The 13,028-nt window shown below is 47.7% G+C and overlaps 4 protein-coding genes across 4 annotated transcripts; 2 read left to right on the plus strand and 2 right to left on the minus strand.

Annotated features, from left to right (window-relative positions):
* Positions 1–2,377: 2,377 nt before the first annotated feature.
* On the plus strand, positions 2,378–4,412 carry C8Q69DRAFT_431441 (putative ferulic acid Esterase/Feruloyl esterase; the record flags this gene model as incomplete). The annotated part of the gene is made up of 5 exons (XM_028628489.1): positions 2,378–2,667; positions 2,722–2,770; positions 2,831–3,786; positions 3,847–4,329; positions 4,391–4,412. 4 exons carry the CDS (start codon positions 2,378–2,380, stop codon positions 4,190–4,192), a joined length of 1,641 nt encoding a protein of 546 aa, XP_028485871.1. The 3' UTR covers positions 4,193–4,329; positions 4,391–4,412.
* C8Q69DRAFT_464474 (glycoside hydrolase superfamily) lies at positions 4,391–6,308 on the minus strand. Its single transcript, XM_028630424.1, has 2 exons — positions 5,053–6,308; positions 4,391–4,985 (listed from the first exon to the last, which is right to left on the minus strand). Exons 1-2 carry the CDS (start codon positions 5,877–5,879, stop codon positions 4,577–4,579), a joined length of 1,236 nt encoding a protein of 411 aa, XP_028485872.1. The 5' UTR covers positions 5,880–6,308; the 3' UTR covers positions 4,391–4,576.
* Positions 6,309–7,613: 1,305 nt separating this feature from the next.
* On the plus strand, positions 7,614–8,339 carry C8Q69DRAFT_443968 (hypothetical protein; the record flags this gene model as incomplete). Its single annotated transcript, XM_028628964.1, has 1 exon — positions 7,614–8,339. The coding sequence occupies one exon, from the start codon at positions 7,614–7,616 to the stop codon at positions 8,337–8,339; it is 726 nt and encodes a 241-aa protein (XP_028485873.1).
* Positions 8,340–9,910: 1,571 nt separating this feature from the next.
* C8Q69DRAFT_236913 (hypothetical protein) lies at positions 9,911–11,110 on the minus strand. The gene is made up of 3 exons (XM_028626445.1): positions 10,829–11,110; positions 10,388–10,770; positions 9,911–10,332 (listed from the first exon to the last, which is right to left on the minus strand). Exons 1-3 carry the CDS (start codon positions 10,829–10,831, stop codon positions 10,065–10,067), a joined length of 654 nt encoding a protein of 217 aa, XP_028485874.1. The 5' UTR covers positions 10,832–11,110; the 3' UTR covers positions 9,911–10,064.
* Positions 11,111–13,028: the final 1,918 nt, after the last annotated feature.

Here is a 13,028-nt window from a genome sequence, read left to right on the forward strand (position 1 = left end):
AACAAGTTACGAAAATTGACATACTGAATTGACGCGCCTGGCTGAATGACGATGGTTAAGTGTCCCCTCCCTTCTGCGCCGTTGTGGCCTCTGGCCAACCAGTGTGCAGCCTCCACTGTGCCCTCGCCTGTTCTGCAACCAAAAAGAACGAACACCATACTTCTCAAAGACCACTTCTATGACACCCATAGGATCATTTTCGTTGAACCTGGGAAAGTTAGGCTTTATCCTCCACAGCCTACCTGGTCGAATGAGCTCCTTAATGCATTGCACCCAAAAGTCTCGGAAGGGGATGTCAATGGAGTGTGGAATTCCATACTCAACTGTGGTTTTAACCCGGTTAACTGGTATGGTCACAGCAAAGAAGTTCTTCGGCGACCATGACCAGAATCTGTTAATCGATGAAGCGCAATTGACTTATGATTCCTGGCTGTGGTATACAGTGATTAAGGCACGGATAGGGAGATCGTCCGGTCCTCGGTTGTATTTGTTCGGTTCATATGGTAGCCCCAGCACGGGTGCCGCCCACAGCGCATAGCCCCTCAGCAGCTCTTTTTAAACGTAAGTATCTATCCTTCATATTGTGGATTACTCAAGCTAATAAAAATAGTGGCTCCTCGAACACTGCTGCCCCTGCTATTCCATGGTCGGCCATCGAAAGTAGCATGTATACCGATGGAGATATACTTGCCGTAGTAGATTCGTACTCTGCCACTGCCACAGCAATGACTGGGCTGAACACGGAGTATCTTGTCGCATCAGCATTTGAGTCTCCTGCTTCCGCGCTCATCCTGAGCAGCTTCACTCGCAGACTTATAGATCTCTTCAAGGGCCAGATCAGTCATGAATATAAAGCCAGCTAATATTGAATCTTATCTGGATGCAAGAAAGCATATAGAGTGGCTTCTCTATTCTATCTCTCGCGGAGGTTACGATTATAACAGCAGAAACGTCCTAATGATATAGGCCTACGAGCAGGGATAGACGCCGGTTCTCGCAAGATGCTGGGGACGGCTTTAATTCCCGTTCGATACCCTTTGTTCATTCTGATCTTAACCCTCAATTAGGTCTTCTCTTTTTTTCGAAAAAAAAAAAAAAAAAAAAAAAAAAAAAAAAAAAAAAAAAAAAAAAAAAAAAGCCGTAAGTAGTACATCTGCCTTTGTTACTACTCCTTGTTTCTATTGAGATGACTATATCCCATCCCATATCCACGCCAAGCCTCTACCTCTCTCGCCTTGAAATCGTGCTCCTGTCTTCTTGTTCTGAGGTATCCGAATGTAGTGCCTCTGCATTCCTTGGTTTAAGCTTAGCAGGCATAGATCAGGATAGGAGACCCCAACCGCAAGGCGTAAATCGATTAAACCCTCTGGAGCGAAGCTCGCTGAGCTTATATTCTCTAGCAACTGGCTCAGCCTATTTATCTCTGTGGGTGGAGCTAGAAAGGCGTGGGAGAAACCCGTCAAGAGGGAGGCCTGCATGAAGGCAGGCTCCGACAAACCCCCTTGCCCAGGACACTTATTGTCGAAATGTTGAACATTAAAAATCTCTTCTTTTCTGGTGGGATCTTTCTAATTAAGATTATATCTCCTTACCTCGAGAAATTTACCGTTGAAGAGTTACATATTGAAAACTTCCTTCTTTGCCTAGAAGAAAGTCCGCCTTCAGGGAAATGTCTCCGCTGTATATCCGCAAAAAGCGAAAAACAGGAGAAATACCAGCATTCTTCATCAATATAATACGCCGCATCGTTCGATGCGACCAATATCAACAACGTTCGTTTTTCATGTTTCCTCCCGCTTTGACACAATTCTCTCTCATTTGCAGGAAAGACGCAGTAAGGATCACAAACCATGTCAGAAAGAGTTTATGTTGATATGGGAAAAGAGAATGCTGGCCCTCAGCCAATACCGGGGCGAAGATGGCCCTTCAGATATAGACGGTGCATATGTGGTAGTTGAATTGTCTTGTGGAAAGCTCGGTATTCATGTGCTTTAACTATTTGAACTGGCCTGTTTTGGACATCATCTCGCTCCTCGCCACCAACGCAACCCAGTGAGGTTTTCAGTCCTTGGAGTCTCTTAATTACCATTGTTGATTCTCGTTGAGGCCTTTTTCGTTTCTCTTCGTGGTCTTGGTTTCTTCAGATCCTGACATGAATATTTGAATGGCCCCACATACTACAAGAGTGAGGCAGTAAGAGATTTGCTGCACCCCGCATGGCCCCATGCTTTAGTTGTAGCGGAGCGTATATAAACAACTATTTTCTAATAATGTTACTTGAATTCCTGCTTTGTTCTAGTAGTAAGCTCTGGAGTTGAGCTTATGTGCATCTGCGTAACTTCTGACTGCTCCGAGCCTCGCATAAATGCAATCCGTCATGAGAGCGTTCAATTGGTCCAGTTTCGCACTGGGTATTGGCACCATCAATGCATTTACCTGCGACCCGACTTCACTTCAGGAGTACCTTGGATCTGGGATCAGTGTGACTTCAGCAAAATACTTGGCGAATAATGCTACTTTTGAAGTTCCCTCGAGCGATATCGGCTTCCCGACATCCCCTACCAATCTCCCGGCCCTCTGTGCCCTCGAAGTGAAAGTGCCCTCAACCAGCAATTCGTCTTATAGCTTTGGGCTTTTCCTTCCAGATGACTGGAATGGCCGTTTCTTGTAAGTATGGATTGCCACTAAGACTCTGATCTCTGTTCGGCTGACATACTATAGGGCCGTTGGGAATAGCGGCTTCGCCGGAGGCATCAACTGGTTAGACATGGTGAGAGATTGACCCGACATCTATTCATGCCTCTATGTCTCTTATCTCATAATATTTCAGGGAGCCGGTGTGAAATATGGGTTCGCAACCATCTCCACCGATACTGGCCATAGCAGCACATTACTCGACGCAAGCTGGGCCGAGAACGATCCCGAAGCGTTCGTTGACTGGTCCTATCGTGCGTTACATGGATCAGTCCTCGTAGCCAAAGATTTAACCCAGAAGTATTATGGGAAGGGTCCTGCGTTCAGTTACTACACAGGTTGTTCCACCGGTGGCAGGCAGGGCTTGAAGGAAGCCGAAATATTTCCCGATGACTTTGACGGTATCGTAGCAGGAGCCCCTGCTTGGTGGACTGTGCATCTGCAGCTCTGGAACATGAAAGTTGGGATGTATAACTTACCAACAGATGCTCCCCATCATATTCCTCAGGAGCTATTTCCAATTATCGGCGCGGAGGTATTGAGACAATGCGATGGCTCAGATGGTGTGATCGACAATATTATCTCCGACCCAAGGTGCTGCAATTTCGACCCTGAGACCCTACTCTGTCCAGGAACCACTGCTGGTGGATGTTTAACTAGCCCTCAACTTGATACACTCTACCATCTGTATGGGGACTGGGTTGAAGCGAACCAGACGTTTGTATTCCCACACCTGGAACTTGGAAGTGAAGGGAACTGGGGCATGCTTCTTGGTTCAGACGAGCCAACCACTCTCGGCACCGACTATGTCAAGTATGTGCTCGGACTCGGCTCGAATTGGACATGGCAAGATTTCAACCCCAGTGTCCTTGCCCTATCTGAAAAGCTAAACCCGGGCAATGCCACTGCTGGATTCGATCTTTCAGCATTCTCAAAGAAGGGTGGCAAGATCCTTCATTATCACGGTCTTTCGGATGGCGCTATCGCTGCTGGTAGTAGCTTGTACTACTATAACCATGTCCTTAGAACGCTGAAGCCGAGAGGTATCGATCTGGACGGCTTCTATCGCTACTTCATGGTCCCGGGTCTAGAGTATGTTATGTCCTTTCGTTCTATGTTCCCCATTCACAAGCAATTAGTAACATCATTTAGACACTGCACAGGCACTTCATCTACCATGAATGCGCCCTGGTACTTCGCAGGCGCAAATCAGGCAGGGGCACTAGGAACCGGCGTCAGCAGCGTACCTGGATTTGCTGACGCAGAACATGACGTCCTCCTCGCCATGATGGCGTGGGTTGAAAGGGGCCAGGCACCAGAGTATATCATCGGAACCAAATGGAACAATGATACGCTCCAGGATGAGGTGGCTAGACAGAGACCATTGTGCATGTATCCGAAACAGGCGATGTATATTGGGACGGGCGATGTAGATGATCCGCAGAATTGGGCATGCGAGATGCTCTACGGGGGAAATGGATTGCGAAAGAATAATTGAGTTCCTCAACTTGATTGATGTGTCAAATAGCCAGATATCCGATTGCATTAAAAACTCAATTTGGCGAAGACTCTCCGAACGGCCGGCTTCATTTCTTGAAGCTCAGTCTACGTGCCCAGTTCTTGACTCGGTCATGTCTGTCAACTCGTCAGCTGAAAGAGTAGCTATTTCAATAAAGCATGGTCAGTCACGGATTACTTAGCTAGCACATTCTCATAATAGTGTGCCTTCGCAGAGTCCATAATGGTTTTCACATCCGCTGCGGGGACCTTCTCCCTGCGGTCATTCGAATACAAGCCATTGACCTCCTGTTCTATATCGGCCCTAGTTAAGTATTAGTACCGACACAGATTGATTCACGTACGATTTGAAATCCAACGAAACTTACAGCTGGGTGTATACAACACCACACGAATGGCCGCCTCTGACAACTGCCATGATTAGCTTTTCAAGGCGGCTGAGTAGGTCCTTAGGATCAGCTGCAGTAGTATATCCCCAGTCCCTGTCACCTTTCGAGGCATCCTTCGCTGGAGCAATGTTGACACCACCACATTCCGTACAGATCACAGGTGCGCCCGGCCTGTGCTGTGCACCAGCGTCCAGAAGGATGGATCCGGAATGGATTGGTGGAACAAACATATCATGACCACCCTTCTTGCTGAGAATACCTTGCATCATGGAACATGATTCAGCAAGCTGCGGAGAATCGGAGTAGTCATGGTAAGTGGTCAAATCCGTCATGACATGCTCCCAGCCACAGTTATCATTGATTGGCCGGCTTGGATCAAGAGTTCTGTTTGTTACGATTAGCCAAACCACTGTCACTTCCATTTACCTATTAGGCGAAAAATCAGACATACTTGGTCATGTAGTACAGAGAACGGATGTGATTGCGTTGCTCGATGTTGTCTTTGAGCGAGGTATAGGCCCAACTCTCGTTGACAGGGGTCCAAGTGACGATAGATGGATGATTGATGTCTCTTTTCACAACTTCCATCCATTCGCTGTTGAATCGTTGTACATAGTCGTCACTAAATTCGTAGGCGTTGGCGATCTCGCCCCAAACCAGGTAACCCAGTCGATCTGCCCAGTACAGGAAGATAGGGTCTTCAACCTTTTGATGCTTGCGGCATCCGTTGAATCCCATGTTCATCGACATGATGATATCATCCTTCAGTGCCTCTGGAGAAGGAGGCGTCATGCCAGTCTCGAGCCAGTAGCCTTGGTCCAACACCAAAACTTGGAAGAAAGGCTTGTTGTTCACTCGGAATGTCCCATCGCCTGTGTTCCAGGATAGACTGCGCATTCCAGTTGTGGTCTGAACTTCATCTACGATCTTCCCAGCAGCATCGTAAAGGCGCAGGGTTAGATCATAGAGAATAGGGTATCCTGGCTGCCACAGAGCAACCCGATCGTGCCAGGAGCCAGCAATATTAAACGGTGGTTTGCTCCGTAATTCATCTGGATTCGGTACTTTCATGTCAACGTTAAGGCTCACAAATTCCTTGTCTTTAGGGAGCTCAGCTCTCGCCTTGCTGACGGGTAGCCCTCCCAAACGAGCTTCAATCTCAACACTGCATTTTGAAGCGGCTCGTCGACCAATTACAGAAACACGCGAATGCAGCTCACCACGCTCGATATCATCTGAGCGGAGAATCGTCCCTTCGCTGCTGCTCCCCAATCGCATTGCTGGTACACTCTCGAGCCAGACGGACTGCCAGATTCCGCTAGTTGGTGTATAAAAGATGCTCTCCGGCACGGGGCCCCAGAACTGCTTTCCGCGAGGCTGAGTTAGGTCATATGGAGAGTCACGAACACGTATCGTTAGACGAGCCCTCTTCTTGCTGTCCGTGTCTTGAAAGGCGTCTGAAATGTCCAAATCGAAAGGCACATGGCCACCACGGTGGCCCCCGACGAACTGGCCGTCGACCCAGACAGAGCATTCATAATCCACGGCACCAAACCGGATAATCAAACGATTCCCTTTGGCTAATTCATCGGTCGTGCGAATGTCACTGATTATGCGCTCATACCACAGAACTTCGTGGGCTTCATGGACGCCAATACCGGATGCAGGCGCCTGAAATGCGTAGGGAACGTTGATTTTGCGTTTTTTCTGTGCACCTGCTTGAGTCGGAACCCCCTTATGTTGCCATAGCTCTGACAATCCTGAGTCTGCATCATCAAAGATCAAGTCCCAGGGTTCGTTGAGCGACGTCCAATTTAGAGTCTTGCGGAAGAAGTCGGGACGCGGATATGTTGCGGAAGATGCCATCTTCAGAAGTAGATATGTAGGGCCTTTGACGACACAAATAATGGATAGAAAAGAGATGTTCCTGGTAGTTCTTCACTGGCGATAGATCATCCAGCCGTCTTGAAATCTACTGGATGGTCATTGTTCTTTTGTTTGAAGTTCGAGATCAGGTCAACAATTATATGATATCATACCCGTGGTCGCTTAAGTATGACCCCGCGAGGAGATCAACATACACCTCAGCAACCCCGCAGCACCGCATAACCTGGAGCTCATGGCTTCATCTCTCACTGAAGGATATGTATAAAAATGAGTCTCTATCATGTCGTGATATGTAGCTCTACATCATCCAGCCAAATTTGAATCCTGGTCCCAAACGTAATTCAGTACATATAGAAGTCTCCCATGTATGATACAATGCTGGATATCAACTCCTACTCGCTCTACGCTCCAGTGCAGCATAACAAACATGCAGGACTATACACAGCGCCAGGCGCGAGGCACATGTGCGTATCAAGTATGCCTGGTCCTACGTGAAATGTCAAGCAATCTGTAGATTCGGGGGGTGCCTCACCAACTTTGAAAAGGTCCTGGTCGTGGAAGTCAAAAGGTAACTAATTATTGTACAGTTGACTATGTAAGACATCGAGAGTCTCTTGAAAGATATACGGCAGAGACTTTGGAGAAATGCAAACCCATATAGCTCATCCTTCGGCCGTAGAGTCTTTTTAGTAACTGTGATGTCTTTCTAGTTTTGTCTGATCGAGAATAATAATATAGAAGATGAAAAATATACTTGCGGCTTCTCCCTTTTTTCCTTACCTAAAACCGATATTAGAATAATAACTGATGATATTTATATCGTCTGAATGTGCAGTACAGACGAGTCAATATATGGGACCGGTCAATGGAAGCAAAAGTTTTGATGCAAGCAGATACACGGAGCCTGAGCACCGGCAATCCGGGGCCGATGGTTTAAAATAGTATCAATTATTCTGGATAGGCTCTAGTGGTCTTTTTCTGTGATATATATTTACCGCCAAGCCCGCTAAGTAGAAGAAAAAAAAAAATAACATAGACAGAAAAGCGAAAAAGAAGACAAAAAACAAATTCTACTACCAATCTTATATAAGTTGAATTGTTGATTTACCTTGTCATTTGCTTCAGATGGCCCATTATCTCTCCCAAGCCAGCGCCAGGCTGTATATGGTGCTCTCTGCTTTTCTTCTTACTTCGTGGACTATCACCGCATTAGGCCTCAGCGCCCTCAATGTGCTCAACGATAACAAAACCTTTATCCAATCTCTTGCCGCAATCAGTCTTTTCACTTTCCTCGCCTGCCGTCTGCTTGTCCTTTTCAAGCCTAGAAATCCTGATGGTTCTTCAAATGGTACCATTGCGCACTTTATCGCCTCAGCAGACTATGGCTCTCGTAAAGGAGCCCTCGTGCTTTTCGGATTGTGCTGTACGTGGCTCTATGAGCTATTAGCAATGGGAATGCTATTGTTATTCACGACTTTGTTTGGCGGTATTATGGCTACAGCGCTCTACCAAGAATCCCAAACTCAGGACGGTTCGGCTGCAATAGACAATGACACACGCGTCGATGCATCGACTACATCATTAGCAGAGGTCAATGAGTTCAATGCCAAGGCAGGGGTGGATCTGACGGTGTTTTTCAAATGGATCCCTCCCAAGGCATTGGTTTACTTTGTGGCTGCTCTCTGGGTGAACTTCCTGAGTCTGGGCTTTTATATCTTGGGCCATGCTGCAAAATCCCTGGTTAAGGTATTAAGTTCGCCAGCAGCTGCGCCTGGGGCCTCATTCAATGTTTCAGCTACCGCGAAGCAGGTAACATCTGGTGAAGGGAAAGAGCTTGATTCCGCGCAGTAGGCTCTCAGAAGCAGATGTGGATAAGATAAAATTGTAACCAAATCTGTAAGTAGCATGAGTGTCAAGTAGATAGAGACAAAGGCTAGCTAAGATTATTCACAAACTGAAAAGTTGCCATATCTTGTGTTTTCCTTAATTCCCCTCGTATCGCAATAGGCGTATCACTTTTCGAACCTGGAAATAGTTCATGCAGTTCACCAGCACACTTACTCTACAGATGAAAGTACTCGATGCAATCTGGACAAGTTGCAGTATTTAGTTGAGGCTTTCACCGATAACTATAGTCTCGGTTAATGAACACGAACCCTTGGCTCGAAACCTTCGGGACTGCAGCCAGATATCAAGACACTCGTGTTTAGCAGGGGTAAAGCCTAGGCTCTGCTCGTGTCCCGGGCGCACAGCGAGAAAGATAAGAATCGACTGGGGAGAAACGGGGCATACGATACTATCATAAAGCCAAACAACCATGAAATACCCTCCTTCAGCCCTGCTTCGAGGTTGCCCGAAACCGCCCATCTCGTATTTCTTCGGCGAGATCTATCTGTTTCCGAGTCCATACATACTTGCTCATGATCATCTTCTGACTTGACGCCCAGCAGCCCCTTGAACCTGCATGTCTTTATCCTTATGTCACGCATGCCTCCTCAGCTTTGACTCGAAAATCGAAATGCCGAGAAGACATTAACCTTTGTGGTTAATTCTCCGTCTAAAAGGGGGCCGAAAATACGCCAACCGGCGGTGGCGGAGCGACACCAAGAGCGCGCGCTCGGTTAGATTAGAATGCGCGATTATACCTACTCGAACTATATTATACTTAGCGTGTGTGCTTTACGAACCAAAATTCAGTTTGTCAGTTCGGGCGTCTTGTGCCGTTCGCTTCTAGATGTAGAGGGAGGAGTTGGTAGGTTGTCTGTCCTGGGCTCTGCAGGGGCGGGCTTCTTAGCGTTAAATGAATACGGGAGGATGACGTTATTAGTCTGGGGATATGTTCGGGGGATGGTGGATCTGCCGCCTTCTAGAAGGGAAATGGAATGGGAATTGTCAGTCTAGTGGGACTAGAGGGATAGTGAAAGTTGGTCCATTGAGTTCGACTCTGAGTAAGGGCTGACCATCAGGTCAGATAGATGCGCTGATTGGATTGAATGTTTAAGATGCCTATGTTGTGAGAGAATGAAAACGACAATAGAAGAATCAGAAGTTCCCTAAAGCAAGTATTATACACTCATAATTCCCAAGTATAGGCGTATACGATCCCTCCGCAAAACTCCACAATATAAGCATAGTCCAAACATAATATTATGGTCCACGCAGCATTCCTGAGAAATAGCGGCATGATCTCCCATGACTGTCAGATCAGAAAATAAGACGAACTCCCCAGAACCCGTATATAGTAGACAGAATAAGTAACCCGAAATCATGAGGTATTCCCTCGTCGCGTCCCGTTGTCCAGCTGCGGGACGTACACCTCCTTGTTATACATGTCATCGTAGAAGAAACATACATAAAATAAAATGACCAAGACAAAGAGTATCGCACGCCAGGATTGTCTGCACCAGGCTCTCTAGAGAAGTCTGATGACGGAGCCCCAGCAGGAAAGGGAAAGAAACGAACATATGCAACGATGCACAGCGTGTTACAGGACCGAAAAAAAGATACAGAAGGAATTGCGTAACATCATAGAACATAGCACATCATATCGTCCAGTCGCATCGTATTGTAGCCGCATCATCTTCGGACCGCATTCGGGGACAAAGATTCTTCCTTTGCAGGCTTCTTCTTTGGCACTTCACGCTTAGCAATGTTGATGCGATGATACGAGCGTAGGTGCTCGTTCAAGTGGTCCTTGCGAGGGAAGCCGTTCTTGCCCTTTCGTGCACATTTTGGCACCGGGCAGTTTTGGAACACGGGGTAATGAACAGTAGTCTGATGTCGTTTCAAGTCTGCAGATCGGGTAAAACTCCTGCCGCAGCTGCACTCGAAAGGTTTCGTGCGTCTGGGAGGAATCAGCTAAATCCTGACGAATGTTGGCTTACTGAAAGTTAACTCACCTCTCTGATTCCAGAGCCTCCAGGCCTGAGGGCGGACTGCGCGAGAGGGTATTGAGATCATGGGTCTGATTCAAACTGGGGCCCATATCATATGGAAAAGCTGTCCGGGGGTCTGTTGGCGAGGACGACTGCATGAAATCGGTGCACTCCATAGGATTTAGGTCGTTCCAATCTGGAAGGTCGTACGCTTGACCATATGAGTCGAAGTCGTAGCATTGATCGAATGACATTTGGGTAGTATCGATGTTGTTGTCTGTCACCACAGGATACGAGGTTGAGTATTGGCTGGGAAGACTTGAGTAACTGCCGGTAGTCTGAGTCGAGTCATTGCTGCCCGTAGAGTATGATGGCTCCATAGCTGGACTATATCCACCGTTATAGTACTAACAAGGCGAAATGTGAGCAAAACAAGAGCGAGATGAACGAGCAAAGGTATCGTACCATGGTATGTATTTATAGCAGAATTCGTAGTAAGGTACAGTTTAAAGTAGTAGTATGGCACACAGTAAGCGATGATAGAGTTATGATATGTTCAGAGAGGAGAGTTGATAGCGTGATATATAAGGAGCAATGTACAAACTTTCTGGAAATATGAATCTTGAAGGAATGAAGGGCATTTAAGATGGCCTGGGTAGCGAGGTGCTGTCACCTGAGGAAGATCTACGCCTTCACCCATTCGATTTCCGTATCAGTTCTGGGATCGGGCTGGAACTACACGTGATGAATGCTGTGTTGGAGGTCTGTTAGACACACAGCCACCAAAGTAATGGTTATTGGGCGACCTTGGCGAGGACTCCATGAGATATTGGGGAAAAGTGATGCGAAGCTTCACCCTCGAACTGATCTGATCTTCTGGGTTACCAAACGAACGTGGCTCACCTGCGTGCGAACCGACGCCGTAACGGGAATCGAACGATCGAAGCATGCATGGAATGTTTTAGTGTCTGAGGCGTATCCAGCAACATGCCGGTGAACCGATCGATGACTTCGTCATTGGAGTATGCTGGAGACGAAACACGCCACAAGACGGGACGTTCTCAGGCCAAGGGTCCTGGGACGGACGACGAGTCACCGCTAGTTAGGAACTTAGGAGCTTAGGATATACCGACAGGGTGCTGTGCCTACCCGCCAAGTCCTCCCTGTTACCTGACTTAACCCAGTCGAAGGTATTGCGAAAGAACCATGACGATGTGGACCCGTGTTCGTTCAAGAGGCGGAGAGCAATTCCGCAGCCATGAGGCTCGAGTACGAGACGCTCGAGGCATATCGGAGGGGAACAAATATCTCATTGCCTATCTAGCCTTACCTATCGCCTCATTCTCAAAGATGGCAGTGCCAATAAGGGTGGAAACTTCAAAGGTCCCTGTCGGAACGGCCCGAGGCTTGCGATGTCCGAGGGCATCAGTGTGTGTATACGGGGCAATGAATAACTCGTATTGAGGATGATACTGAGATAGAGCCCAGGATACGGCCACCGCAAGTTGCTGGTTGAACCCAAGATCATCAGGTAGACAGACGGGGCAGCTTGAGGTTGAACACAACAAGGTACCTGGAAACCCCGGTATGTACCCTATCTCACAACGTGGATCTTCAGCTTCAGCGAAATTCCGCGACCATCAGACCGCTTCATCAGTGCTGGACAATGAGGTAGCCGGAGAGACAGTTGACTACAATGCCAGATCTTCGGGACGGCATACTCACACGGTGCATTATTGGGCCAGTGGACAGTCTCTGCTGGCATCGTCAGACTGCTGCACGGGAATAGTGACTGCAATCCTAATGGTTGCCGTGTTCAACTGTCGCTTATAGGCTGTTAGGAAGAGCCTTTAGGGAGCCGCATCGCACAGCCCCAATCGCGGTAAAATCCCGCAGCGACCAGACAAAGAATCGGAAAGACACAACCATGTCTGCACGGTAGTACAAAGTGAGGCGACTCTCAGCCAGTCCACTCACTGAGATGCGTGTCTTGACGTTGTCCCTGGCATCATCGTCCACAGGGTGCCGAATGGCGGGGTGAACGGGTGAAAGCGAACAACAGGCTTCATCCTCACTGGACTGGAATTCGACAACACCCTGCCGGAGATCAGATCGACCCGCTTCCCCGGAGCCTGGGTGGATTTCGTTTCAGGGTATCGATGCCGTTTGGGGACACGTTTCTTGTCATGCTGTTAGGAGTGTTCACTTCAGAGAGACTCGTGGCCTTCTGACCCCAATGGCCGCTTCTTCAGGAGCCGAGGTATGTATGGCATACATACTTACTCCCCAAGGTGCTCTGTCGATACTACTTCACGCCTGAAGTACTGTGCAAATCCTTTGTGCACACCAAGCCCTACTACTAATTTACTAGTTATGGAGCACCGCATAACTCAACAAAGCAAAGCACCATCTAATTCTACATCGGTAAAGCCTGCTCGAAAGCTACGCGCGTATGGTGATGCCGCAGAGCGCCAAAACGATGTATGTTGTATGTATGTACAGTACATACATACTTCCACGTGGATCAATAGTCTCCCACTGCTCACTTTCAGGCTCCTTCAACGTTTCAGATGTACGCTAACCCTCAGGATCTCCCACCCCTCGTCAGTTGAAACATCGTCTACTCCGTACTCCATAGATGAAATTCAGCCCTACAACCCAAAGA

The sequence above is a fragment of the Paecilomyces variotii genome (genome assembly GCF_004022145.1).
Source record: "Paecilomyces variotii strain CBS 101075 chromosome Unknown C8Q69scaffold_4, whole genome shotgun sequence".
NCBI lineage: Eukaryota > Fungi > Ascomycota > Eurotiomycetes > Eurotiales > Thermoascaceae > Paecilomyces > Paecilomyces variotii.

Bases quoted from the DNA above. Each gene is read 5' to 3' on its own strand.
- C8Q69DRAFT_464474 (XM_028630424.1), bottom strand. From the start codon at position 5,879: ATGCGATTGGGGAGCAGCAGCGAAGGGACGATTCTCCGCTCAGATGAT. The intron at 4,986-5,052 runs GTATGTCTGATT...CGTAACAAACAG, and splicing joins TCTCTGTACTACATGACCAA to AACTCTTGATCCAAGCCGGC.
- C8Q69DRAFT_236913 (XM_028626445.1), bottom strand. The intron at 10,333-10,387 runs GTGAGTTAACTT...GATTCCTCCCAG, and splicing joins GAGGCTCTGGAATCAGAGAG to ACGCACGAAACCTTTCGAGT.